Source organism: Amblyraja radiata, chromosome 18, assembly GCF_010909765.2.
Source record: "Amblyraja radiata isolate CabotCenter1 chromosome 18, sAmbRad1.1.pri, whole genome shotgun sequence".
Lineage (NCBI taxonomy): Eukaryota > Metazoa > Chordata > Chondrichthyes > Rajiformes > Rajidae > Amblyraja > Amblyraja radiata.
Genome location: NC_045973.1, coordinates 26,089,946 through 26,117,915, shown reverse-complemented (window position 1 = coordinate 26,117,915; position 27,970 = coordinate 26,089,946). Strand labels below are relative to the sequence as shown.

The 27,970-nt window shown below is 50.2% G+C and overlaps 1 protein-coding gene across 2 annotated transcripts; it reads left to right on the top strand.

Moving 5' to 3' along the window:
* Nucleotides 1-749: 749 nt before the first annotated feature.
* uroc1 (urocanate hydratase 1) lies at nt 750-27,807 on the top strand. 2 transcript variants are annotated; one of them, XM_033036942.1, is made up of 21 exons: nt 2,935-3,022; nt 3,287-3,408; nt 3,712-3,862; nt 4,627-4,720; nt 5,274-5,333; nt 7,345-7,473; nt 10,588-10,649; nt 13,149-13,215; nt 13,587-13,730; nt 14,192-14,280; nt 15,232-15,294; nt 16,598-16,777; nt 17,323-17,420; nt 17,874-17,946; nt 18,264-18,385; nt 19,452-19,525; nt 21,566-21,664; nt 23,550-23,649; nt 24,395-24,476; nt 25,669-25,768; nt 26,091-27,807. In XM_033036942.1, the coding sequence occupies exons 2-21, from the start codon at nt 3,363-3,365 to the stop codon at nt 26,262-26,264; spliced, it is 2,007 nt and encodes a 668-aa protein (XP_032892833.1). In that variant the 5' UTR covers nt 2,935-3,022; nt 3,287-3,362; the 3' UTR covers nt 26,265-27,807. The 2 variants fall into 2 exon arrangements, with proteins under 2 accessions (XP_032892834.1, XP_032892833.1); XM_033036943.1 differs by lacking the exons at nt 2,935-3,022; nt 3,287-3,408 and adding an exon at nt 750-930 and having other exon boundaries at nt 3,732-3,862.
* Nucleotides 27,808-27,970: the final 163 nt, after the last annotated feature.

Sequence of the window (27,970 nt, the reverse complement as noted above, 5' to 3'; positions counted from 1 at the left end):
TGTATATCCATGTTGTCTATCTAAAAGCATCTAATGCACTACTATTGTATCTGCCTTATGTGAAGAATACTTGGCCCCTTGCCCAGCACGTTGCCTTTATTTGGAATACTGCTGTGCACTGATGCTGGCTCCCAGCTGACTTCGAGTTATGTCTGTGTGGAGTTTGCACATTCTCCCTGTGATCACATTCTCCCTGTGCCTCCCAAAGACGTGGATTTTTAGGTTATCTGGCCCTCTGTAAAGCCCTCTGTAAATTGTCCCTAGATGGTCAAAGTAGGATAGCATAGAACTGGTGGGATGCATAGAACAGTTCAAATGCACTTCACTGTTATAAAGTGCTGGAGATGCATGGATTGGTGACCTTTCGAGTGACGATACAGCGTGGCTACTTCGACCTACATGGCTTTGAAAACCTTCACTGAGCACCCGGAGAAAACCTACACAACGTACAGACAGCACCCCTAGTCAGGATCGAACCCGGGTATCTGGCGTTGTGAGGCAGAACCTCTACCCATTGTGCCACGGTGCTGCTCCTTCAAGTGGCGTTTATTGTCATAGGTACAAGTGCGGTGAGGTGCAGGTACAATTAAACCATGGATCCTGCCCACACACACACAACTGCCTGAGAGCCATGTGCAAGGTGGAGGTTTGACGGAGACAGGTCCGAGCTGATCAGCCGGGGAGGTTAATCATTGACTTGTTTGTGGATCATTGAGGCCCAATGATAGCCGGGAGTGGGGACCCTCCCTCCCTCCCTCCCACGGCATAAAGCAGCTTCTCTGTGTGGAACTGGACAGTGTGGAGATGGTCAGCCTGAGGGAGTTGTGCTCGGGGCTGCCCCTGGACCCCCTGCCCCCCAACAGAAGGAGGAGCAGCCGTGTGTCCCACGCCCCCATCCGCACCCCCAAGCTCACCCCCCAGGAAGAGAAGGTACACAAGCCGCGCGGTCTCTCCGACCTCTGTCACGGGTTTGCGTCTACTCATACAGTCACACAGCACGGAAATAGGCCCTTCGGCCCATCCCGACCAAGATGCCCCACGTTTGGTCCATGTCTCACTAAACCTTTCCAATAATGTACCTGCCCAGTGTCTTTGTTATAGTAACTGCCTCACCTGGCAGCTCGTTCCATAAACCCATCACCCTCTGTGCGAAAACGTTGCTCTTCATGGTCCTATTAACTTAAACCTAAGGTACTTGATTCCTTTACTCTGGGTTAAAGATTGTGCTATTCCTCTATCTATTCCTCTCATGATCTTGTTCACGTCGTGAAATCACCCTTCAGCCTCTTGTGCTCTAAGAAATAAAGTCCTTTTTGGCTCAGGACAAATCGAGAGGCAGGGTAGCTTCTTCGAACAGGAGCCGAAGACTCTTGTCCCAAGAGCTTTGTGTGGGGAGGGAAGCTGGTAGGTCTGAAGATGCAGAGGTTGATAGGAGGGATTGGCCTCCAAGGTTCAATGGTACCTCGGGGTTAGAACCAGAGGCCATGGCCTCAGACTAAAAGGACGTATCTTTAGACAGGCAATGAGGACGAACTTCTTTAGTCAGAGGGTGGTGAATCAGTGGAATTCGTTGCCATGGGCAAGTGGAGGCCAAGTCATTGGGTATTTTTAAGGTGGAGATTGATAGATTCTAGATTAGTACAGGTGTCAGGGGTTATGGGGAGAAGGCAGGAGAATGGGTTTGAGAGGGGAAAATAGATCAGCCATGATTGAATGGCAGAATGGACATGATGGGCCGAATGGCCAAATTCTGTTCCTATAAACTTATGAAGGTCCTTCGGCCCACCTTGTCCATGCTGACCAAGTTGGCACATTTGGCTACAGAAACAAGGAACTGCAGAGCTGGTTTACTAATAAGGACACTAAACACTGGAGTAACTCGGACGAACAGGCAGTATCACTCGAGAACATGGATAGGTGATGTTTCTGGTGTGGAGTGTCTCGACCTGAAACATCACCTATCCTATTCTCCTGACCCGCTGTTGCTGTCTGACCCGCTGAGTTACTCCGGCACTTTATATCCTGGCACATTAGGCTAGTAGCCTTTGTCAGAGTTTGGCCCATATCCTTCTAAATGCATCCCATCTGTGAACCTGCCCAAATGTCTTATGAAAGTCATAATTCTACGGCACACTGAGGTTCGAATGATTTTTTCAAAGACAATATTTAAAAGGCACGGATAGGAAAGGTTTAGAGGGATATTGGGCTGGTGAGGTTAAATGGGACGAGCTTAGATGGGGCTTCTTGGTCAGGATGGATGAATTGGGCAGAAGGGCCTTATGACTCTATGACCTCGATCCCCTCAGGAGTTGTGGGAGCTTACAGCAAGTACAGAGTTTCCTCACATTGAAACCTCTATATTGGGCGGGTCCATGGAGCAGTGGGTGGAGATGCCTCACAGAGCCAGAGACCCCGGTTCAATCCCAACCTCCGGCGTTGTCTGTGTACAGTTTGCATGTTTACCCTGTGACCGCATGGATTTCCTCCCACTTCCCAATATAGGTAAATTGCCCCTAGTGTGTAGGGAGTGGGGTAGAAAGTTGATGGGAATGTGGGGAGAATGCGATAAAATGCCGGATAGTGTAAACTGGTGATTGATGGTCGGCACGGGCTTGGTGGGCCGAAGGGCCTGTTTCCATGCTGTATGTCTCTGAGTCCAGGACAAGTAAGGCAACACAGATTCCCATTGCCTACAGATGGTGTTCCTTTGGTTCCTGTTATCACATGGCTAATCATTAGATTAAATCCTTAACTGATAATTTGGTGAACAATTAACTCCACATTTCTGGTTTCTAGTCTCTGCTGGTTGCAGGTCGTGGATGGGAGGGGGAGGGTGGAGGGACTGGTGTCACTGACAGGTAATGAATTCATTAATCATCTCAATGCAATTGCTTCAATGCAAATGACAATAAATTGAATTGTATTGTATTCTTGGACCTCGAGGGCAAGGGCTGTGGTCAATGAGAAACAATCGCAGCTGGGGATCGTACTCCAGCCTCAATGCTGCCCCTCCCACAGTGTGGTGCTCCCTCAGTACTGCCCCTCCCACAGTGTGGTGCTCCCTCAATACTGCCCCTCCCACAGTGTGACCTCCCTCAATGCTGCCCCTCCCACAGTGTGGTGCTCCCTCAATACTGCCCCTCCCACAGTGTGGTGCTCCCTCAGTACTGCCCCTCCCACAGTGTGGTGCTCCCTCAGTACTGCCCCTCCCACAGTGTGGTGCTCCCTCAATACTGCCCCTCCCACAGTGTGGTGCTCCCTCAATACTGCCCCTCCCTCAGTGCAGCATTCCCTCAGTACTGCCCCATCAAACCATCACCGATCCGCCTCTGAACAAGAGAGTGATCCACTGACCCAAGTGAATGTCCTTGGGACTGGAGTGGGGAACACTATCCCTCGATTACCCGTGTTTAAGAAGGAACTGCAGATGCTGGAAAACAAAGGTACACAAAAATGCTGGAGAAACTCAGGAAATTGGAGGAACAGCACCTCATATTCCGCTTGGGGAGTCTGCATCCTGCGGGTATGAACATTGAATTCTCCCAATTTTGTTAGCCTTTGCTGTCTCCTCCCATCCCTCAGCCCTCGGGCTCCTCCTCCTTTTTCCTTTCTTCCCCCCGCCACCCCCCATCAGTCTGAAGAAAGGTTTCGGCCCGAAACGTTGCCTGTTTCCTTCGCTCCATAGATGCTGCTGCATGGTTGGTGGTGAAGGTGCGTTTTTTGTGCCACAGGTTGCCGTGAGGAATTCCTTGCGTTATTTCCCTCCGGATGTCCACGGGATCTTGGCCCCCGAGTTTGCGGCTGAGCTGCGGGAGTTTGGCCACATCTACATGTACCGCTTCTGTCCGCAGAGTGACCTGAGGTGAGTTTGACCAGGCGGGGAAGGAGTGCTGAGGAGATTCATGAGGGGGTTGCCGGCAAACCAGGGCCGGAGCTACGGGGAGAAGTTGGGCAGCACAGGACTTTATTCCTTGGAGCGCAGAAGGGCGACGCAGGGGGTGATCTTATGGTCATCTTCTTCTTTTCGAGTTCACACACAAGATTACAAGTTGTTCTTCCAGAGCTGAACACACTTCTCGGCAGCTGCATACAATGGTGTCTGTCTCGTTGCTTCTTATGCTTCTTGTGCGTGATGGTGGAAAGATCGGTGGAAACAGGGCCGTGACATGAACCCTCTTTCCTTGACCCCATCTTATGGTGAATGTGGTGGAAACACACTGGAGAAAATGGTTCAAGGATATTCTCAAAGTTCTTTGCAGCATCTCTAGGGTAAAAATTATTCCCAGGGTGGAAATATCAAATACTAGAGGGCATAGCTTTAAGGTGAGAGGCGCAAAGTTGAAAGGAGATGTGTGGGAGTTTTTTTTTAAACAGAGGTGGTGGGGGCTGGAACGTGCTGCCGGGGTTGGTGGTGGAAGCAGATACCAAAGTGGTGTTCAAGAGGCTTTTAGATAGGTACATGGATATGCAGGGAATGGAGGGATATGGATCATGTGCAGGCAGATAAGAGTTAGTCTTGGCTTCACGTTCGGCACAGACATTGTGGGCCGAAGGGCCTGCGGCGGTGCTGCACTCTTTAGTGTTCTATATATTAATAATAACGGGATGTTGATGCTGCCTTCCCAGAGCTCACCCGATCGATGAGTACCCGAGCAAGTCGAAGGCAGCAGCGGCGATTATGCACATGATCATGAACAACCTGGACCCCCAGGTAGCCCAGGTAAGCCTCCAGGTAGCCCAGGTAAGCCTCCAGGTAGCCCAGGTAAGCCCTCGGGTAGCCTAGGTAGAAGCTAAATCTTCCGCTGCCGTTGTCGAGGCTCCCGATGCTGCAACTGATGAGGCTCCTTCGGCCCAGACAGGCCTCGCCGCTCGGCATCACCGCAGTCCCCTGGGAGGCCTGTGGGGTGAGTCGGGCTTACCGGGGCAGTTCCGGTCTTTGGTCGTCATTCTGCTCGACGGCGGTGTGGTTGTTCGGCGGGTGGATCGGCTCCCCAGGACACTCCCACTGCGCAAACGGGTCCCCAGTATCCCAGGTGCGCCTTCAGGTAGCCGAGGTATGCCCGCAGGTAGCCCAGGTAAACCCTCTGAGCCATCTACGCCAGGCTCAGCGCCTCACCACGGGAAACACAAAGAGCTGCAGGAATGGGCCGATGATGGTTCGGGTCGGGACCCTTCTTCAAACTGATGGAGGGGGGGAGGGAGAAAGTTGGAGAAGAGCGGTGGGGGTGGGACAAAGCCTGGTCCATTGATTCCGTTGAATTCTCCTGTTGCAGTTTCCCCACGAGCTGGTGACATATGGAGGGAATGGACAAGTCTTCAGTAACTGGGCTCAGGTAAGCCGGCCATGGTGGCCATTGAGAGACCACCATGGGATCGTACTCTGCACGTTCTCACACCCCCCTCCCCTTTCCCGCCCAACACTCGTCCCTGTGTAGAACCCTCCGTCCTAGTAATAATAGTGCCCCATCACTATTATTATATTATTACATTAATTCAAATCCATTTTATTGTAGTTTGCAAACATGAGATTGTAACATGGTCTTCGTATGCTGATGCACTCACAGTGTACATAGAGTCATAGGGCACAGAAACAGGCCCTTCGGCCCAACTTGCTCATGCCGACCAACATGCTCCAGCTACACTAGTCCCATCTGCCTGTGGTTTGAGCATGTCCGTCTAAACTTATCCTATCCATGCACCTGTCTAAATGACTCTTAAACATTGTGATAGTATCTGCCTCAACTACCTCCTCTGGCAGCTCGTTCCATAGTGACTAATGGGGTGCCACAGGGATCTGTGTTGGGTCCACTGTTGTTTGTCATGTACATCAATGATCTGGATGATGGTGTGGTAAATTGGATTAGTAAGTATGCAGATGCTACTAAGATAGGTGGTGTTGTGGATAATGAAGTAGATTTTCAAAGTCTACAGAGAGATTTATGCCAGTTGGAAGAGTGGGCTGAAAGATGGCAGATGGAGTTTAATGCTGATAAGTGTGAGGTGCTACATCTTGGCAGGACAAATCAAAATAGGACGTACATGGTAAATGGTAGGGAATTGAAGAATGCAGGTGAACAGAGGGATCTGGGAATAACTGTGCACAGTTCCCTGAAAGTGGAATCTCATGTAGATAGGGTGGTAAAGAAAGCTTTTGGTGTGCTGGCCTTTATAAATCAGAGCATTGAGTATAGAAGTTGGGATGTAATGTTAAAATTGTACAAGGCATTGGTGAGGCCAATTCTGGAGTATGGTGTACAATTTTGGTCGCCTAATTATAGGAAGGATGTCAACAAAATAGAGAGAGTACAGAGGAGATTTACTAGAATGTTGCCTGGGTTTCAGCAACTAAGTTACAGAGAAAGGTTGAACAAGTTAGGGCTTTATTCTTTGGAGCGCAGAAGGTTAAGGGGGGACTTGATAGAGGTTTTTTAAATGATGAGAGGGATAGACAGAGTTGACGTGGATAAGCTTTTCCCACTGAGAGTAGGGAAGATTCAAACAAGGGGACATGACTTGAGAATTAAGGGACATAAGTTTAGGGGTAACATGAGGGGGAACTTCTTTACTCAGAGAGTGGTGGCTGTGTGGAATGAGCTTCCAGTGAAGGTGGTGGAGGCAGGTTCGTTTTTATCATTTAAAAATAAATTGGATAGATATATGGGCGGGAAAGGAATGGAGGGTTATGGTCTGAGCGCAGGTATATGGGACTAGGGGAGAATACGTGTTCGGCACGGACTAGAAGGGTCGAGATGGCCTGTTTCCGTGCTGTAATTGTTATATGGTTATATCCCCACCACCCATGTTGAAAAAACAAGTTACCCCTCGGGTTCCTTTTAAATCTTTCTCCCTGCACCTTGAACCTATGTCCTCTGGTTCTCGATTCTCCTACTCTGGACAAGAGACATTGTCATAGAGACATACAGCGTGCAACAGGCCCTTCAGCCTGACTCACTCACGCCAACGAACATGTCCCATCTTCACGAATCCCATCTGCCCGTATTTGGCCCAAATCCCTCTAAAACTACCCTGTCCATGTACCTGTCCGTGTCTTTAAAATGTTGTCACTGTACCTGCTTCAACTATCTCCTCTGGCAGCTCGTTTCATACCAAGAACCAAGAACCAAGAACCCACCATCCATTTTCGGTGAAAATGTTCCCCCTTGGGTTCCTATTAAATCTTTCCCCTCTCACCTTGAACCTATGTCTTCTGGTTCTTGATTCCCCTGCTCTGGGTAAAATATTTATTGATCGTAAATGGCCATGGTCATTGGGGATTGTTGCCGGACGTATCGTTGCCGTTGCCGGATGTATCGTTGCCGTTGGTGATTTGTCCTCTCTCTACAGTTCTGGATCACCATGCAGTACCTCTCGGAGATGGGCGAGGACCAGACACTGGTGATGTGTAGTGGACATCCTCAGGGCTTGTTCCCCAGTGCCCCCAGTGCACCCCGTATGGTCATCACCAACGGCATGGTAAGGCCAGCCATCCCGCAGCGACCACCCTGAGCGCCCCATCCCCGCCACGTCAATCCCTTCGGCCCCTTCCATCCCTCTCCTACTTAGACACGCCCACCTGCGGTCTCCTGCAATGTCCATACGGCACAGGAGCAGAATTAGGACATTCAGCCCATCGAGTCTACTCCATCATTCAATCAGGGCTAATCTATCTCTCCCTCTCGACCCCATTCTCCTGCCTTCTCTCCATAACCGTCGACAAGCTTACTAATCAAAAACTGGCACCCTCTGGCTAAAGAAATTCCTCCTCATCTCATCTCACTGTCGCAACAAAGCCTGGTACAAGCCTGAGGAACAACATCCCATCTTCCGTCTGGTCTCCTTGTGTCTTTCTAGACACAATGTCCAATTCTTGACCCTCCAGTAACTCCCTTTCTTATAATAGATTGGCCATTTTGAATTCTCCAATTTTAGGTAACTGATCTACTAACCCCCCCTCCCCCCCCCCCCCCCACCCCTCCTTTTTTACCCTCTCTCTTCCTTGTGTCCCTTCTGGATTCACACCAATTTTCTCCCTTTCCCCCATCTCTTTCATCTATTCCTTCCTCCAGCTTCACAATCCACGCCTCTTCTATCCTTCTCTCCTAATCTCACACCTTTTCTACCCCCCTTCCCTGTCCCCCAACTGGATGCGCACCCATTTTATCCCCTTCCCCGTACATGCCTTCCTCTGGCTTCACAATTTGCACCTCCGTAAAAAAACCTTCTAATGTACACGTGACAATAAACTAAACTAAAACTAACCATCATTATTTCACGTAAAATCTATTGAAAATCTATCATTATTTGACTCTTCATCAGTGGCGTTTGTCCTGTCATCTGCCTGTCAACCTGCCCCCCCACCCTTACCTGTACCCACCTTTCACTTGCCAGGCTTTGTACTGCACACACGTATCTTCCAGCTTTGTCTCCCCAACTCCAAGAAGGGTCCCAAGAGCAGCGCTAGAGGAACTCAGCGTGTAAGGCAGCATCTGTGGAGGGAATAGACAGGGGACAGACTGATCCACAGATTCACGTGCACATATGTCATAAGTTATGTTCATAAGTTCTAGGAGCATCAAGTCTACTCTGCCATTCAATCAAGGCTGATTTATATGTCCCTCTCAACCCCATTCTCCTGCCTTATCCCCATAATGTTAATCCTATTTTATTCTGCCCACATTCCCATCAACTTCCCCCAGATCCACCATTCTCCTACACACTGGAAACATTTTTACAGTGGCCAATTAATTTGCAAACCCCCAAACATTTAAGATGTGGAAGGACACTGGAGCACCTCAAGAAAACCCAACATGGTCACGGGAAGAACATGCAAGCTCCACACAACAGCTTTGCTAGCTGAACCACTGAACCACAATGAATCTCAAGATATACATATACAGGGACATAATTGTTCTTAGTAACATGTGGTAGGGGCTTGGGGACAGCGTCCAGTGTACAGGTATCAGCAGGCAGAAATCAACGGATAATGGTGACTAAAGGGCCTGTCCCGCTGTACGAGGTAATTCAAGAGTTCTCCTGAGTTTCCCCTGATTCGAACTTGGAGAATTACGGTAATAACCGCTCGTAGGTACTCGGGGCTCTCGTGGAGATTTTTCAACGTTGAAAAAAACTTCACGAGCTTACCGCGTTTCCCGAGTACCTGCCGTTAGCGTTACGAGCCGCTAAGAGACGTCCCGAGCTCCGACGTACCCGCTACGTACATTCTACGTACTTACAATACAATACAATACAATACAATACAAATTTATTGTACTTACCACGAGTTTGATTTTGTTTTAAACTCGGGAGAGCTCTTGGGTAAACACGTATAAGTGGGACTGGCCCTTGAGGGTAATCTACTCAGTTTCATACTGATGAAGTTGCGGAATGCTGCCACAAGATGTCCCCATTGCGGTTTGTGCTGGTAATTGCATGGCAAGAAACCTCTCCTGCAAAGTTTGAATGAAATCATGCTACGTGTATTGTCTCACACACACACACACACACACACACACACACACACACACACACACACACACACACACACACACACACACACACAGTTACAATGGAAACCTTGCTTGCAGCAGCATCACGGGGACATGGGCTCAGCCGAACAAACAGATACAAAATCGTGCAGAAATTATACAAAATATACACATTCAATTTCTGAAAGCACGAAGACTGTGCCAGAGAACAATAAGTTCAGATCCATTGAAATTGTTGGGTGAATTTTCGGAGGCAGAACACGACACCTTGTGGTTATTGCTTAGTGTGGCAGAAGCTTCTGCAGGTGTTTGATGGACAATTAGAACATAGAGCAATACCTCACCATTATCCCCCACGTCCCCCATTTCCTGTTTAACCCCCTCTTTCCCCTTCCACACATATCCCTTCCTCTGGCTTTACATTTCACTCCTCTCCTTATCTGACACCGTTTTGTCTTCTTTTCACCTCCAGCCTTTGGTAATTACTCCACTCATCTGCCAACCACCCCCTCGCCTGTATCCACCTGTCACTTGCCAGGCCTTGTCCCAGCCCCATCTCTCTTTTCGAGCTTTCTTCCCCCCTACTCCGTGTGAAGAAAGGTCCCGACCCGAAACGTTGTCTGTCCATTCCTTCCACACATGCTGCCTGACCCATTGAGTTTCTCCAGCACTTTGTGTTTTGCTCTTCTCTCTACTTTTCATGTTCTGTCTCATTCTCCCCCTCTCTCACTCCTTCCCTCCCTCCTCCTCCCTGTCTGTTTGTCTCTCTCTCTATCTCTGTCTCACTCCCTCCACCCTCCCTCTCCTTCCACCGCTCTCTCTCTTTTTGTTTTAATTTGCTCCCTCTTTCTCTTCCATCTTTTCTTTCCACTCCTCACTTTTCCTGAAATCGCAGTGGGGGAGGGGAGTTTATTGGGAATCGGACATTGTGTGGACAGCCTCTTATAAAAGCATTGGGTTAAAGGCTACACACAAGGGCAGAGCTGTTGCCGACCTTCCCCTGACCTCCCTACACGGCCGAGGGTTTCTCCTTGTGAGTCTCGTGTCGGAGTGATCTTCTGCATCTACTTGTGGACCTGACCCATTCTCCTTGTCCTTCCAGATGGTTCCCAACTACTCTTCGAGGGAGGATTACGAGAAGATGTTTGCCATGGGAGTGACCATGTAAGGGACTCTTCCCTGCTCATTAAACTAGGAATTATTTCTGTGTGAGGCCCTTCGGCCCTTCGGCCCACCGAGTCCATTTCGACCATCCATCAATCATTCACACTGGGTCTATGTTATCCCACTTTCTCATCCACTCCCTACACACTGGCGGCAATTTACAGAGGGCCGCACAGGGGAGACGAGACTAAGGACTGCCGTGGCTAAACAGCGCTGACCCCGGGGGAGAGTGGGGGCTGTCCCGAGGGAATGCGCTCATTCGGCAACTTATACCTTGATGCTCGGGTACAGAGTGCCCAGTCACCCTCCAGCCCCGGGCGGTCTTGTGTGGGAAAATGTCCCCCACCCTCCCGTCTTCACTGGCCAGTGATGTGATGGACGTGGGGGTCTGGACCAATAGCTGACAAGTCCCGTCCCCCGGCGACATCATGTCCGTAATTTGGCTTTTAGGCGTCCCGCCTTTTTGGTTAGTTGTCTTTTCGGCGTTGCGTCCGTTCGGTTATTTGGCTTTTCACCGTCATACGCTTTTGGTTATTTGTCTTTTCGGCATCGTTTCCATTCGGTTATTTGGCTTCCACTTCTTCGCTTCGGCTTCTCGTCCTTCGATACCACGTCCGGGTACTGTAGTGTTAATTGTGGATCAGTGGGTTATGCAGTCACAGAGCTGTACTGTACAAAAATAGGCCCTTCAGCCCACCTTGTCTGAGCATTCTGCGCTAGTCCCATTTGTCAGCATTTGGCCCTTGTCCCTCTACACCCTTCCTATCCACATATCTGTCGAAATGTCTTTTAAAAGCCGTCATTGTATCCGCTTCTATAGCTTCCTCTGGCAGCTCGTTCCAGATACGGACTACCCTCTGATTGAAAAATCTCTTAAATCTCTCCCTTCTCACCTTAAGCATATGCCCTCTAGTTTTAGAATCCTCTGCCCTGGGAACAAGACTGTGAGTGTTCACTTTATCCGTGCCCCTCATGATCTTGTACATCTCAATAAGGTCACCCCACAGCCTCCTACGCTCAAAAGAAAAAAGTTGCTGGCCCCAGTTCTGTGTCTGAGTCAGACTGTTGGGGCCTTGGTGTTTGATAAAAATCCTATCATCTCTCCTTAAACTGAAAGTTCAAGAGTCTAACTCATTATCCTGGGTCAAAGGGTTTATGTATTCTGTTGTCCATTGATATCTGAGGTTGTTTGTTTTGTATGTTGACCCAATCCCCTGCCCATTTAAACCATTCAAAGTGAGCCTAGTAGATAAGTTACTGGGCCAGTATTCAGAGTAGGAAGCTCTGATCCAGAGATAAGAGTTCAAATCCTACCATGGTGGTATAGAGGCACAGCGGGTAGACCCGCTGTCTTACAGCGCCAGAGACCCGGGTTCGATCCTCACTACGGGTGCTGTCTGTACGGAGTTTGTACATTATCCCTGTGACCGCGGGGATTTCCTCCGGGTGCTCCGGTTTCCTCCCAACTAAAAAAAACGTGCGGGTGTGTAGATTAATTTGGCTTCTGTAAATTGTAAATTGCCCCTAGTGTGTAGGATAGTGTAAGATGTAACGGGGAACACTGGTCGGTGTGGACTCGGTGGGCCAAAGGGTCTGTTTCTCCACTGTATCTCTAAACAAAACGACATTTGAGAGTTTCAGACTCGCCATAACAAAGTTACTTTCCCCCGTAGGATTCTTAAAAATGAAGTACTTTTCAAAAGAGATTTAATTACTAATTACGAAATCTATATTACTAAAAGTCTGATCTTGACCGCTTTTGGTCCACTGTGGTGCGATTTCCGAGAGAACGCCGCCACCTACGGCTGTCATTTTTGGATACCTCGCTCGGAGACCCTCTCCGCCTTACTGGACCAGAGGATTTTTCCCATCGAAGAAAAATCAGAGATATATTAATGTTTTTTTAAAAATCCCCATTCTCTCTGCTGCCCCGCTGGCGGCAGGGGGAGGGACTATAAAATACGGAAGTGTCAGGCCTCAGTCAGTCTCTGCCAGGAAGCGAGAGGATCACGGCTCTCTGAGCAGTGAATAACACTGAACGCACGTCTACTCCACGGTGTGTCCCCTCGATGCAGCTGTAAAGTGGCTGCAGCCCAATTGATTGCCTCGCCTTTTTAAAAAGTTTGTGTTCACAAAATGAATTTTTGTTGTCAGGTGTGGCTGCAGCCCAATTGTTTTCCTCACCTTGGATTTTAAAATCGTTGCAACAGTTGGCTGCCAGCCCAAGAATCCATTTGGCCCACAATGTCTATACTAGCCCTCTGGAAACCAGTATCTTCGTCCCGCAACACCCATACTAGCGCAACAGACAGCCCCACCCCCTCCCACTGGCGAGCAATATTGGAATTGGTGGAGAGGTGGAATATTGCGTTGGTGACCAGCCCTCCCATGTGATGCTGGGACCCAACGGGTCCCACTTAGTCTAGTAAAATTACTAAAGACTAAGTGCCACATTGTTAAATTGATCAAATGTTAATAGTTGTGGTTGTGCTGCCTCAGGTACGGTCAGATGACTGCCGGAAGTTATTGTTACATCGGACCCCAGGGGATTGTTCACGGCACGGTGGTAAGGATGCCCGTCCCTCCTTCCTTCCCTCCCGTCACCCCTCCCCTCTTTCACTCATTCCGTCCCAGCACCCCTCTCTCCAGTACATAAAGGGTGGGAGTACAGGGGGAGGGTACTGTGGCCGAGGGGAGGGGGGAAGGGGAGGGGAGTGTGTGGGAGGAGGGTCTCAGGCCACGTTGCTGTACTAACCGCCTGGTCTCCCCAGCCCCGGACTTTGTCTCGACTGCTGATGGTGTTGAACGTGAGCCGCCTCTACCTTGCGGAGTGCGGGTTCCCCGTGAGGGGGGTGCGGGGTGGGGTGGGTAAGAGGTGGGGAGGGGAGGGGTGCGGAGGGGGTCGCTCTTGTACTAACCCCAGTGTCCTGGCCACAGCTGACGGTGCTGAACGCGGGCCGCCGCTACCTGGGGGAGTCTGGCCTCGGGGGCCGGGTGCTGGTCACCTCCGGCCTGGGCGGCATGAGTGGGGCCCAGGCCAAGGCAGCCACCATTACCGGATGTGTGGGAGTCATCGCTGAGGTGAGTCATGGGCCATGGACCCCACTCCCGCAGGGGAAGGGGGATGGGGGAGGTGGGCGGGGGGGGAGTGGGAGAGGAAGGGGATAGAGGTGGGGGAGGAGGGAGGTGGGTGTTGGTGTGATGCAGGGGGAGATGGGGAATGGTAGGGTGGAAGAGAGGGGCATGGGGAGGAGAGCAGAGGGGGGAGAGGAGGTGGGGGTTGGAGGAGAGGAGGTGGAGATGGGGTGGGGGGAGGTGAGGGAAGCTGTGGTGGTGCCGGATGGGTGAGAGGAGGAGGTCATGATGATGTTGGCTGCTTTCCCGAGGCAGTGTGAAGTGAAGATGGAGTCTAGGGTGGGGAGTCTGGTCTGTGTGATGGACTGGGCTACATCCACAAGTCTCTGCGATTTGTCAGGGAGGCCCCGTGAATTGGGCCAAACTCAGTAAGCGATGAAGTCAACGGCACCACCTCTGTGTTTTAGGTTGACGAGGCAGCGCTGCAGAAACGCCTGCAGCAAGGCTGGTTAATGCAACTCACCGACAGTCTGGACCAATGCATTGCCCAGATCAGGTGAGAGCCTCCTGCTCACTTCTTCTCTTCCCACCCTCCGACGGTCCTCCCCTCCTCCTCCTCCCCTCCCTGGTCTATATTCCACAGAGATACAAAGAGTACTTGTGAATAGACACAAAATGCTTGAGTAACTCAGCGGGACAGGCCGTGACTCTGGAGAGAAGGAATGGGTGACGTTTCGGGTCGAGACCCTTCTTCAGACTGAACTGAACTCTCGTCGGTGAGACCACTTGTGATTGTCTGAAGAAGGGTCTCGACCCGAAACGTCACCCATTCCTTCTATCCAGAGATGCTGCCTGTCCCGCTGAGTTGCTCCAGCTTTTTGTGTCCATCTTCAATTTCAGAGTTAAATAAAAAACACATAGTGCTGGAGGAAACGCTTAGAAAAAGAATCAGCTCTAAGATCTTTGGCAGTCCAAAAGCGGTGAAGTAAAATTAAAAATCCTCTCCCGCCCTCCCGTCTCCCCCAGCCAGAGATGTGATGGACGCGGGGTCTGGACCAATCGCTGACAAGGTCTCGGACAAATCCCATCTCCGGAGACGTCATGTCCGTTTGGTTATTTGGCTTTTCGGCGTCATGTCCATTCGGTGATTTGGCTTCCACTTCTTCGCTTCGGCTTATCGTCCCTCGACGCCTGGTCCAGGTACCGTGGAAACAGGCCCTTCGGCCCACCGAGTCCACGCCGACCAGTGATCACCCGTACACAAGTTTTATCCTACACATAGGGGGAATTTACAGAAGGCAATTAACCTACAAACCTGCACGTCTTTGGAGTGTGGGAAGAAACCAGAGCACCCGGAGAAAACCCACTCGATCACAGGGAGAACATGCAAACTCCATACTGACAGCACCCAAGGTCAGGATTGAACCCGGGTCTCTGGCACTTTGAGGCAGCAGCTCTACCCACTGCCGCTCCATGAACTAACACTTGTTCTCTTCCCCAATTTCAGGGAGGCTCGGCGAACAAAAATGGCCCTCAGCCTCGGTTACCATGGCAACGTGGTGGATCTGTGGTAGGTGGGCAATATCTGGCTGCTTATTCCAGGGGTTTACTGTCCGGGGATGTTGCCTGCACTACAGGGCTGTGTTATGACTTCTAACATCCCCCACTCCCCATTATATTCCCCTCCCCGCTGGACTCACACCCATTTCTCCCTTCTGTCTGCATTCCTTCGTCTGGCTTCACAATCCGTAACTCTTCAATCCTTTTGTCTCGCACCTTCTGTCTTTTCATCTCTGGCCTTTGTCCAACCACTTATCGGAAAGGAAAGGTTTAGAGGGATATTGGCCAACCACTGTCAGGTGGGACCAGTGTAGATGTGGCATCTTGGTTGGCATAAGGGTAAGCGGGCCAAAGGGCATATTTCCATGCTGCGTAACTCTATGAATCTACCTGCCAACCAACCCCCCCCCCTCACTTGTCTGTGTCCACTGTGCCACACTTTGTCCTGCTCCTTCCCCATCCCATTCCCACACTGACCCTTTTGCCCCGGGCCTCCTCCATTGTCAGTGAGGCCAAACACAAATTGGGGGAACAGCACCTCATATTTCATTTGGGCAGCTGACAACAGTGTTATGAATGATGATTTCTCTGACTTCATGTAATCCCTGCATTCCCCCTCTCTCTCTCTGCCCTCTCCCACCCTAGTCGTCCTACCAGTTCCACTGATTGCATCTATACAACACTTTATCATCTCTCCCAGTGCCAACAATGGACCATTGTGGACTCCACCTTTCCTTGGTCATCGGTGCTGGCTCTGATTTGTTCTGAAACTTTTCCTACCTCTAGTTTCCCTACCCCCTAACTCTCAGTCTCAAGAAGGGTCTCGACCCAGACCGTCACCCATTCCTTTTCTCCAGAGAGGCTGCCTGACCCGCTGAGTTACTCCAGCATTTTGTGTCTATCTTCGGTGCAAACCAGCATCTGCAGTTCCTTCCGACACATGATGCTAACTTAGACGGCTGAGGGTCGATCTTATAGAGTTTTAACTTTACAGGACATAGCTTTAAGGGGAGAAAGCCAATGGTAGCAGCGAGATGAGAGCGTGTCCAGGGTGGTGTGGGTATGTGATGATGCTGGCTGCCTTTTTGAGGCAGCGCCTCCAGTAGATCCCTTTGATGGTGGGGAGGTCAGTACCTGTGATGGACCGGGCAGTGTCTACCACTCTCTGTAGTCTCTGGACGTTTGAGTTACTGAACCAGGCCGTGATGCTATCAGTCAGTGTGCTCTCTACCGTACACTTGTAGAGGGTGGTCATTGATGCACGGAATCTCCTCGGTGGTGGGAGGGTTTGATGAGGGTTGTGTTGCCCGCAGGGAGAGGCTGGTGCAGGAGAGTGAGCGGAGCGGGGAGTTACTGGTGGACCTGGGCTCGGACCAGACTTCCTGCCACAACCCCTACAATGGGGGCTACTACCCAGTTGGGCTGACCTTCGAAGCTGCCAACCAGATGATGCACACGGACACCAAACGGTTCCGGACACTGGTCCAGGAGAGGTGAGTGAGAACATGGAACGAGACCTCCCCCCTAGTCACCAAGTGGGCAGGGAAGGGGCTGATGGGTGTCACTAGACCACGTCTGGGAGAGCGGTCAGTGGGTTTGAGGGAGATGGGAGGGGAGAGGTGTTGGGCTGGAAGATGAGGTGGTAAGGATGAGAGGAGTAATGGGTGGGAGGAAAATGGAGGGGAGCGAGGTTTAATGGGAGTGGAGAGATGTTGGGCTGGGTAGGAGAATGAAAGGGGGTATAACTTTGGAGGGGTGAGGGGAGGGTGCTAGGGTGGAACGTGAGGACATTGAGGATGAGAGGGGTGTGAAGTTGGAGGAGTGAGGGTAGGAAGAGGGGAAATGGGAGGAAGGAGGGGTAAGGGAGTTGCTGGGTGTTTGGTTGGAGGGAGAGAGGAGGTTGAGGGGAGGGTGGTTGGAGGGGGTAGGGCAGTGTAGGGGGATGGGGGTGGGGGCAAGGGCTATGTGGGGTGGGGGGAGTGTGGGAGGAGAGCCATGCACTGAATTTGTTGTGACTGCTGCCCTGTCCTTACTGCAGCCTAAGGCGACAGGTGGCGGCCATCAACAAGCTGTCGGAGAGGGGGATGTTTTTCTGGGATTATGGGAACGCATTCCTCCTGGAGGCCAAGAGAGCCGGTGAGGAGGGGTGGTACAGGGGGAGGGGCGGTGCTGAGGGAGGGGCGGTACTGACAGATGGCACAATGGGCTCAGTGTTCGGCTGGCGACCGGAAGGTAGCCGGTTCGAATCCCGCTTGGAGTGCATACTGTCGTTGTGTCCTTGGGCAAGACACTTCACCCACCTTTGCCTGTGTGTGAATGTGTGTGAGTGATTGGTGGTGGTCGGAGGGGCCGTAGGCGCAGATTGGTAGCCACGCTTCCGTAAGTCTGCCCCAGGGCAGCTGTGGCTACAGAAGTAGCTTACCACCACCGAGTGTGACTGAGGAGTGAATGAATAATGCGATGTAAAGCGCCTTGAGTATTAGAAAGGCGCTATATAAATCCCATCCATTATTATTATTATTACTGAGACGTCTCGTCTGACCCAATCTTTGAACATCACGTAGAGAACTTGTTCTCTTTTAATTCCAGGGGCTGCTGTGGAGAAAGATGAAGGCGGGGGCATGGAATTTAAATACCCTTCCTACGTGCAGCATATCATGGGGTGAGTGTCTGGTGTCAGGGGAGCTCGCGTGGTCTGGAACCATGAGTGAGTGTGCCACCCTCCGTAAAATCTCAGGCAGTGCCAGGCGTCTGGAAGCGTTAGGAGTTGAACGTTAGGACCTGGTGAAATGGTAGACAGGGTGGGGAGAAGGCTTTTGGCACCCTGGCCAACATCAGTCAGGGTATTAACTCCCCTTCCCATTCCCATACTGACCTTTCTATCCCGGGCCTCCACCATTGTCGGGTTGACCGGCGCTGCATTGACCGACGCTGCATTGACGGGTGCTGCATTGACGGGTGCTGCATTCCCCTCCGCAGGGACATCTTCTCGCTAGGATTCGGGCCGTTCCGTTGGGTCTGCACCTCTGCTGACCCCAGTGACCTGGCGGAGACCGATGCCATTGCCACCTCCGTCCTGGAGAAGATAATGAGTGAGGAAGGTAGGTGGAGGAGAGGCTTGGGATGTAGCTCCTCCTGATGGGGCCAATATTCTTCATCCCTCAACCAACATCACTGAATCACAACAACCGGTCCAAGCAGCCAATAATCATCATAGACTTGTCCCTGCCCAGTCATTCCTTCTTCTCCCTGCTCCCGTCCAGCAGAAGGTACAGAAGCTTGTACGCACACACCACCAGACTCTGGAACAGCTTCTTCCCCATCTTCCCCTTCTAAAGGCTTCTGAACGGTCTTTCCATAAGCTAAGGTACTGTCCGATTCACCTCTGCCCCATTGGACTTTGTCTCTGGAACTGATGCGCTACAATGCTGAGAACTATATTCTGCACTCTGTATCTTCCCTTTTGCTCTACCTATTGTACTTGAGTTTGAACTGTTGTATTTATGCATGGTATATCTGATCTGTGTGGACAACATGCGAAACAAAGCTTCTCACTGTAACTCAGTACACGGGACAATAATAAACCTGAACATAAAACCTCAACTCATGGTTTATGAGAGTGGAATTAAGCTGTACATCTGCAGACTCTTTGTGGTTGAATGGAAATTGGCTTTACTGGCAGGTTTAGTACATTTCCACATGTTTCACACTTGTAAAACGATATGAAAGTCACCAAGTTCCAGCAAGGAAAGATTCCGTCCTAATGTTAATTGCCTCGAATCACATTTAGGCTTTGTCTTTGTTTATTCTCAGCCTCGTAAAACACGACAGATAATAGTCAAGTAGCTTTGGTTAGGCTGCATTCGGCTCCAAAGACGTACGAGTTTGTAGGTGAATTGGCTTTGGTCAAATTGTCCCTAGTGTGTAGGATAGTGCTAGTGTACGGGGTGATCGCTGGTCCCACAGACTCGGTGGGCTGAAGGGCCTGTTTCCACGCTGTGACTCTAAAGCCTAAACTTTTCAGAGACCCAAACTATCCACAGCTGGATATAAAAGTATTTCCCCTCACACCTTCAGCCTGTGTTCTCTGGTTCTTAATCCCCCTTCCCTGGGTAACCGACACTGTGCTTCCACCCTACCTGTTCCAATGCCGTGTTTGTGTTGCAGATGCCAGCGGCGCAGTGAAGCAGCAATATGCCGACAACATCCACTGGATCCGGCAGGCCGCCCACCACAAGCTGGTTCGTATCCTCTGAATCTGCCCTTTGCCCCTCCTCTCTAATCCCCACCCCTTCCACCCTCTTTCCTATGCCTCTATTCCCCACCCCAGAGTGCACACATCTCCCCACTCCCTCAGTCACCCCACCCCACACTCATCTGCCTTCCCCAAATCCCCTTTCACCCACCTCTTTCTGCTCCTCCCGTCCTCTTCCACCCATATCCCTCCCTCCAGCTTTACATTTCACTCCTCCCCTTATCCAGCCTTTGTCACTTACTCCACCCATCTGCCAATTACCCCCCCTCGCCTGTATCCACCTATCACTCGACACGTTTTGTCCTGCCCCCACCTCTCTTTTCCAGCTTTCTTCCCCCTACCCCATCAGTCTGAAGAAGTGTATCAACCTGAAACATTGCCTGTCCATCCCTCCACAGATGCTGCCTGACCTGCTGAGTTATAGAGCCATAGTCATTCAGCGTGGAAACAGGCCCTTCAGTCCAACTTGCCCACACCGACCAACATCCCACATCTACACTAGTCCCATCTGCCTGCATTTGGCACATATCCCTTTAAACCTTTTATATCCATGTACCTGTCTAAATGTTTTTTGATCATTGCAATAGTACCTCCCTCAACTACCTCCTCTGGAAGCTTGTTCCATACATCCACCTTTGTGTTAAAAAGTTACCCCTTGGGTTCCTCCCCTCACCTTAACCCTATGTTGTGTGGTTCTCAATTCCTCTGCTCTGAGCAAGAGACTCTGTGCATTTACCCGATCTATTCCTCGAGTTCCTCCTGCGCTTTGTGTTCTGCTCTAATTCCACATCTGCAGTTGCTCTTGTCAATGTTGCTTTCCATCATTCCGTCTACTTGTTGTTGCTAACTATGGTTAAGCTGCCTCCTCACTGTTGCAAGGATGAGCAGACATTGAGGGGCGCTCCCAGCTGTGAGAGGTGGGATATCAGCCTACCTCATAAGGTCATATATTATAGGATTACAATTAGGCCATTCGGCCCATTATGTCTACTCCACCATTCCATCATGGCTGATCTATCTGTCCCTCTTAACCCCATTCTCCTGCCTTCTCCCCGTACTCTGAGAGAGAGAGAGAAATGTGCACTGTTATTCTACGTTACCCAAGCTCTCCTCTGACTCCCTCTCCCCTGCCCTCAACACCCACTCACCTCCTCTCTTCTCACCTTCTCTCTCACCTCCTCTCTTCCTATGGTGGACACTGCCCGGTCCATCACAGGTACTGACCTCCCCACCATCGAAGGGATCTACAGATGCCGCTGCCTCAAAATGGCAGCCGGCATCATCAGAGACCCACACCACCCTGGCCACGCTCTCATCTCACTGCTACCATGGCGAAGAAGGTACAGGAGCCCGAAAAGCGCGACCTCCGGGTTCAGGAACAGCTTCTTACCTACAACTATCAGGCTCTTGAACACTGCACAGCACGAACCTCAACAACCGTGATCTTTTGTGGAGACACGAGGAACTATAGATGCTGGAATCTTGAGCAGAACACAAGTGTTGAAGGAACTCAGCAGGTCAGGCAGCATCTGTGGAGGGACTAGACCAGCGATGTTTTGGATCTTCTGTAGACTGTGTCTCTGGTTCACTTCGTACTATGATGATCACCTAGTATTACTACTTTAGAGATACAGCGGGGAAACAGGCCCTTCAGCTACACCAGCACTATCCTACACACAATTTTACTGAATCCAATTAACCTATACTCCACCATGTCCTTGGAGTGTGGGAAGAAACCAGAGCACCCGGAGAAAACCCATGCGGTCATAGGGAGAACGTACAGATTTTATAAAGACAGCACCTGAGGTCAGGATAGAACCTGGGTCTCTGGCGCTGTAAGGCAGCAACTCTACCACTGCGCCACCTTGCCACCCTCATGGTTATTAGAGTTATTAATTTATTGTGTATTTATCTGTGTGTCTATTGTGTTTTGGGGCCTATTAAGCTGCAGTAAGTAAGACTTTCATTGTTCCATTGCCGATACGGATGACAATTAAATGCTCTCGACTCTCCTGACTCTTCACAGGTGGTGGGGTCACAAGCCCGCATTCTCTACTCGGACCAAAGAGGTCGGACGGCCATCGCAGTGGCAATAAACCAGGCCATCGCTGCGGGCAGGGTCAAGGTGAGTTCGTAAGTGATAGGAGCAGAATTAGGCCATTTGGCCCATCAAGTCTGCTCCGCCATTCAATCGTGGCTGATCTATCGTTCCCTCTCAACCCCATCCTCCTGCCTTCTCCCCATAACCCCTTACAGCAAGAACTGGAGGAGAATCGTCACAGAGCTGTACAAAATGGACACAGGCCCTTTGGCCCAACTTGTCCACACCGACCGAGTTGGCATACAGAACTAGTTCCATTTGCCTGCATTTGGCCCATATCCCTCTAAACCCTTCCTATCCATATATCTGTCCAAATGTCATTTTAAAATGCATAATTGTACCCACTTCCATAGCTTCCTCTGGCAGCTCGTTCCAGATACAGACAATCCTCTGTGAAAAGGTTCCCCTTGAGGTCCCTCTTTAATCTCTCCCCTCTCACCTTAAGCCTGTTCCCTCTAGTTTTAGAATCCTCTACTCTGGGGAAAAGACAGTGAGCGTTCACTTTATCGGTGGCCATCATGGTCCTGTACACCCCAATAAGGTCACTTCTCAGCCTCCTACGCTCCAAAGGAAAATGTTTCAACCTATCCAACCTCTCCCTGTAACTCAAGCTCGCAAGCCCAGGTAACATCCTGGTGAATCTCTTCTCCACCCGCTCCAACTTGATGACATCCGTCATTCTGGATGACCAGAACTGCACACAATATTCCAAGTGTGGTCTCACCAACGACTTGTACAGCTGTATCTTATGATCCTTGTTTCTATGATCTCAATAAACAGCTGAATATGGAAAGCACCATCAATGACTGCAGAACCAAACAGCATCCAGTCTGTTCCAGTCCCACCCAACCTTTCACACTAACCATCCCATTCTTCCTCCATCAAGGCCATCTTAATTTTAGCCAAAGATAGACACAAAATGCTGGAGTAACTCAGCGGGTTCGGCATGCGTAAGAAGGAACTGCAGATGCTGCTTTACGCCAACGATAAACACAAAATGCTGGAGTAATTTTAGCCAATTTCCTTCTGACTCTCTCAGTCCACCCCGCTCCTTCACACTCTTAGTTTACATTCTCCCTGCCCCAACCCAGTTCCTCTCAGTTGTACAAAGTCTCATCCAGACCCCCACACTCTTATCCAATGCGACCCTCCTCCCCTCAGTCCCATTGTGGCATAGTTTCCATTTGAGTTTAGAGGTACTTGAGTACCTTCCAGCTTCAGCTGGGAAATTGGAACCATTTCAATTTCAATTTCAAGTTGGAAATTGGTTAGGAGGGAGAGATAGATCAGCCATGATTGAATGGCGGAGTAGACTTGATGGACCGAATGGCCTAATTCTGCTCCTATGTGGCCCTTGTGGCTAAAGGGATCAGGGGGTATGGAGAGAAGGCAGGTACGGGATACTGAGTTGGATGATCAGCCATGATCATATTGAATGGCGGTGCAGGCTCGAAGGGCCGAATGGCCTACTCCGGCACCTATTTTCTATGTATCTATGTATCACTTATGATGATCACCATGTCCCAACTTTTGTATTCAGTAACCATCCCCCACCGACCAGCGATCATCCCATACACTAGCACTACCCTACACACTAAGGTCAATTTTACAACTTACCAACGCCAATTAACCTATAAACCTGTACATCTTTGGAATGTGGGAGGAAACCAGAGCACCCGGAGAAAACCCACGCGGTCACAGGGAGAACATAGTAACTCCCAACATATAGCACCCACAGCCACAATCGAACCCGGGTCTCTGTCGCTGTCAGTTGGCAACTCTACCACTGCGCCACAGTGCCGCTCTCGACTCTTGCATCTTGGTGGGCATGGATGAGTTGGGCTGAAGGGCCTGTTTCCGTGCTGTGTGGCTCTAGTTTCCCATTTAATGGAATCTGTTGCCCCCACAGGCCCCGGTGGTGATTAGCCGAGACCACCATGATGTCAGTGGCACAGACAGCCCCTTCAGAGAGACCTCCAACATCTATGACGGCTCGGCATTCTGTGCAGGTCGGTGACACTTGAAGATCAGACTTTAGAATGTAGAGATACAGCGTGGACACAGACCCTTCGAGTCAGCGCCGACCAGTTACCCCGTACACAAGCACGTCCCTACTCACTAGGGACAATTTACAATTTTACCCAGCTAATTAACCTACAAACCTGTACGCCTTTGGAGTGTGGGAGAAAACCAGACAACCCGAAGAAAAACCTTGCGGTTACAGATTGAACATACTAACTCCATACAGACAGCACCCGTAGTGAGGATCGAACCGGGTCTTTGGCACTTTAAGGCAGCAACTCTACCACTGCACCATTGTTCTACCCCAACTTGAGATCCTTTAACTTTATTGAGCCTTTCCAAACATTTAATTTGTTTATAGAGAGATACAGCATGGAAACAGGCCATTCGGCCCGCCGTGTCCGCGCTGACCATTGATAACCCGTTCACACAAGTTCTATGTTTATCCCACGTTCTCATCCACTCTCTACACACTGGGGGCAATTTAACAAGGGCCAATTAACCTACAGACCTGCACATCTTTGGGATGTGGGACGAATCCAGAGCACTGGGAGAAAACCCACGTGGTCACGGGGAGAATGTACAAACACCGTACAGACAGCGCCCGTAGTCAGGATCGAACCCTGGTCTCTGGTGCGGTAAGACAGCAACTCTACCGCTGCGCCACCCTGTCGCCCTAATGATTGTGTCTGTTCCGTTTAAAAACGCCAACGGTGTTCTCTCCTTCCCCAGACATGGCGATACAGAACTTTGTCGGCGATTCCTTCCGAGGAGCCACGTGGGTGGCTTTGCACAACGGTGGTGGCGTGGGCTGGTGAGTCTTGCACGGAGCGTGGTGCCAGGGCACTGCCCACGGGAGTCTGGCAGAGTGACAGGGAGAGGTGCAGGTATGGCACTGGAGGTGTTGAGAAGGAAGATGCCAGCAGGTTTACCAGCACAGAGTGACGGAGAGAGAGACTTTAATTGTCATAGAGCCAGCAACAAAAACATTGCAACCTGAAATGTTTCTGGAAACTCCATGTTCTCCAGAGATGCTGCATGTCCCACTGAGTTACCCCAGCACTCTGTGAAACGTCAACTATCTATGTTCTCCAGAGATGCTGCATGTCCCGCTGAGTTACTCCAGCACTTTGTGAAACGTCACCTATCTATGTTCTCCAGAGATGCTGCATGTCCCACTGAGTTACTCCAGCACTTTGTGTTTTACACAAAATTCCCGCATCTGCTGTTCCTCGTGTCAAAATTCTTACTTGCTGCAGGAAATTATTTTCAATTATTGCAGATAAATATATAATAATCAATAATAGAATAAAATAAATTTAGTTTAGTTTATTGTCATGAACAGGTGCAGTGGAAAGCTTTTGTTGCATGCTAACCAGACAGTGGAAAATCTATACATGATTACAATCGAGCCATCTACAGTGTACAGATACAGGATAAAGGGAATAACGTTTAATGCAAGGTCTAAGTCCGATTATAGATAGTCCGATTAATAACTGTAATACTAGGTAACCACATTTGTGCCAAACCACAGTTCGTAGTGCAACCAAAGACCAGTCCACAGAAGATCACAGTTGCTGAGGTTAGTGTTGTGCAGTGTTCAAGAGCCTGATGGTTGCTGGGCAGAAGCTGTTCTTCAACCTGGAGGTCACGGCTCCTGTACCTTCTTCCCAATGGTAGCAGCGAGATGAGTGTGGCCAGGGTGGTGTGGGTCTTTGATGTTGCTGGCTGCCTTTATGAGGCATCGGCTTCTGTAGATCTCTTCGATGGTGGGGAGGTCAGTACCTGTGATGGACCGGGCAGTGTTCACCACTCTCTGTAGTCGCCTTTGTTCCTGGGCGTTCGAGTTTCTGAACCAGGTCATGATGCAACCAGTCAGTGTGTGCACAACTGGACAGCTGTAGACGTTTGAGACAGTGTAGAGGGAGTTTCACCGCGGGAGTGTGTGATGGGATGGAGTGGGGGGAGACTTTCACTGATTTATGGTGTTGCTTCGTGGTGCGCAGGGGAGAGGCAATAAACGGCGGGTTTGGGTTGGTGCTCGACGGGTCTGCAGAGGCTGAGGAGCGAGCGAAGATGATGCTGGGCTGGGACGTGTCCAACGGGGTGAGTGACCGATCCTTCTGTCGTTTCCCCTCCCGAATCAACATTCCCTGCAGTGTAATCAAGAGCCAGAGGACAGAGGTTTAAAGAAAGGGGGGGGGGGGAGAGATTTAATAGCAATCTGAGGGGTAACGGGTGATCGCTGGCTGGTGTGGACTCTGTGCCGAAGGGCCTGTGTCCATGCTGTATCTCAAAAATCTAAAGAACTAGTGTGAATGGGTGATCGCTGTCGGCATGGACTTGATGGGACAAACTAAACTAGAAGTGATTGGGGGTGGTTGGAGACCGTGCGGTGATCCTCACTCTTGCTCTTTCGTCGCTGCAGGTGACGCGCCGTTGCTGGTCCGGGAGTGACAAGGCCTACGAGACCATCTGCAGGACGATGAGCGAGAACCGGGGCCTGCGGGTCACACTGCCCCACAGGGTGGAAGACGAAGGCATCCTGGACCGAGCCCTGCAGGGACCGAGGGAACGTCCGCTCCCCACTGAAGGCCTCTGAGAACCAACCCCAACCAATCTCATCAAAACATACCGTCATAGGTCATCGGAGCAGAATTAGGCCATTCAGCCCATCGAGTCCACTCTGCCATTTAATCATGGCTGATCTACCTCAACTCCATTCTCCTGCCCTCCCCATAACCCTTGACACCCTTATTAATCAAAACCCCAATCTCCACTTTTGAAATACCCAATGACGGCCTCCACAGCTGTCTGTGGCAATTAATTCCACCACCCTTTGGCTGAAGAAATTCCTAAACATCCCCTTTCTAAAGCTGTGTCCTTTAATTCTAAGGCTGTGCCCTCTGGTCCTAGACTCTCCCATTACTGGAAATGACTTGGCCTCCACTGCCGTCTGTGGCTGCAAACCGCACACCGCATAATGCTTTCCTGATCAGTTTGTCATTTTCAATCAGTCAATGTTGTGATTCCCTATTGTATGGACATGATAAGCAGGAGGCCATTTGGCCCTTCGAGCCTGCCCTTGCACTCATCGAGGTATTGGCTGACCTACCTCAGAGCAATTTCCCAACATAGCCCATGATTTCCTTCTTAATTGGAAACATTTCAGTGTATTTAATTGTCACAAGGGCGGCACAGTGCCGCAGCAGGTAAAGCTGATGCGTCAACGTGCCAGAGAACCGGGTTCGATCCCGGCTTCAGGCGTTTGGAGTTTGTGTGGAGTTTGCACGTTCTCCCTGTGGGTTTTGGCTGGGTCATAATCATACAGTGTGGAAGCAGGCCCTTTGGCCCAACTTGCCCATGCCAACCTACATGCTCCATCTACACGTCCTATTTGCCTGCATTTGGCCCATATCCCTCTAAACCTACCCTATCCATGTACCTGTCCAAATGTTTCTTAAATGTTGCGATTCTTAAACGTGCTCCGGTTGCCTCCCACATCCCAAAGAGGTGCGGGTTTGTAGGTTCATTGGCCCTCTGCAAATTGCCCCTTAGTATGTCGGGAGTGGATGAGAAAGTGGGATAACATAGAACTAGGGTGAACGGGTGATCATTGGCCGTTGAGGAATCGGTGGGCCGAACTGCCTGTTTCCATGCTGGATCTCTAAACTGATATGTACTGGCAACAGAACAATGAGATTGTTATTTGCTGTAGCTTAACAGGTCTGTAAACGCAATAACACACAGATAAATCTGTAATATTTGATAAACAATGAATGAATAATCAGTAATACTTGGTAACAATAATAGTGCAAAACAATGTGTTTAACACAGATATCTCTATCCTCTGACAGCAAACTAAGCTGAGATGAGAAACAAATATTCTTGATTCCCCACTAACTCTTCCTAATCTAGAGAAAGTCACAATTGATAAAGTGAACAGAACAACAAGAGGAAGGATTTTCATTGAGTATTTGTTGACAAGAATGCTAACACCCTGAATGTAAAAGATCACAGAAATCCCAGAATAAAAGCCACAAGTGGAACTACACAGTGTCTGTGACCGCCTGTTCTCCAACGCTCTTCTCGACTGTGCCGACTGTAATGTTCTGAGTAAAACTTCATCTGAGAGGTTTATAACACATGGCACTGTGTCTGTGTTTTTAGTGTTCAATTCAGCTTTCTCCCAGTTTGCAAACACACAACCCAGGGGCCAGGCTCACATTGGTGGATGGGTTCCTTGGTGAATCAATGGTTTAAGGACGCAGACCTATGTACCCCGGGGAATGGGTAGGAGCAGAGCAC

Excerpts from the sequence above, each read along its gene's own strand:
- uroc1 (XM_033036943.1), top strand. The coding sequence starts at position 805 with ATGGTCAGCCTGAGGGAGTTGTGCTCGGGGCTGCCCCTGGACCCCCTG. Across the intron at positions 13,731-14,191 it reads GTGTGGGAGTCATCGCTGAG|GTTGACGAGGCAGCGCTGCA; the intron begins GTGAGTCATGGG and ends TCTGTGTTTTAG. Across the intron at positions 18,386-19,451 it reads GAAGATAATGAGTGAGGAAG|ATGCCAGCGGCGCAGTGAAG; the intron begins GTAGGTGGAGGA and ends TTTGTGTTGCAG.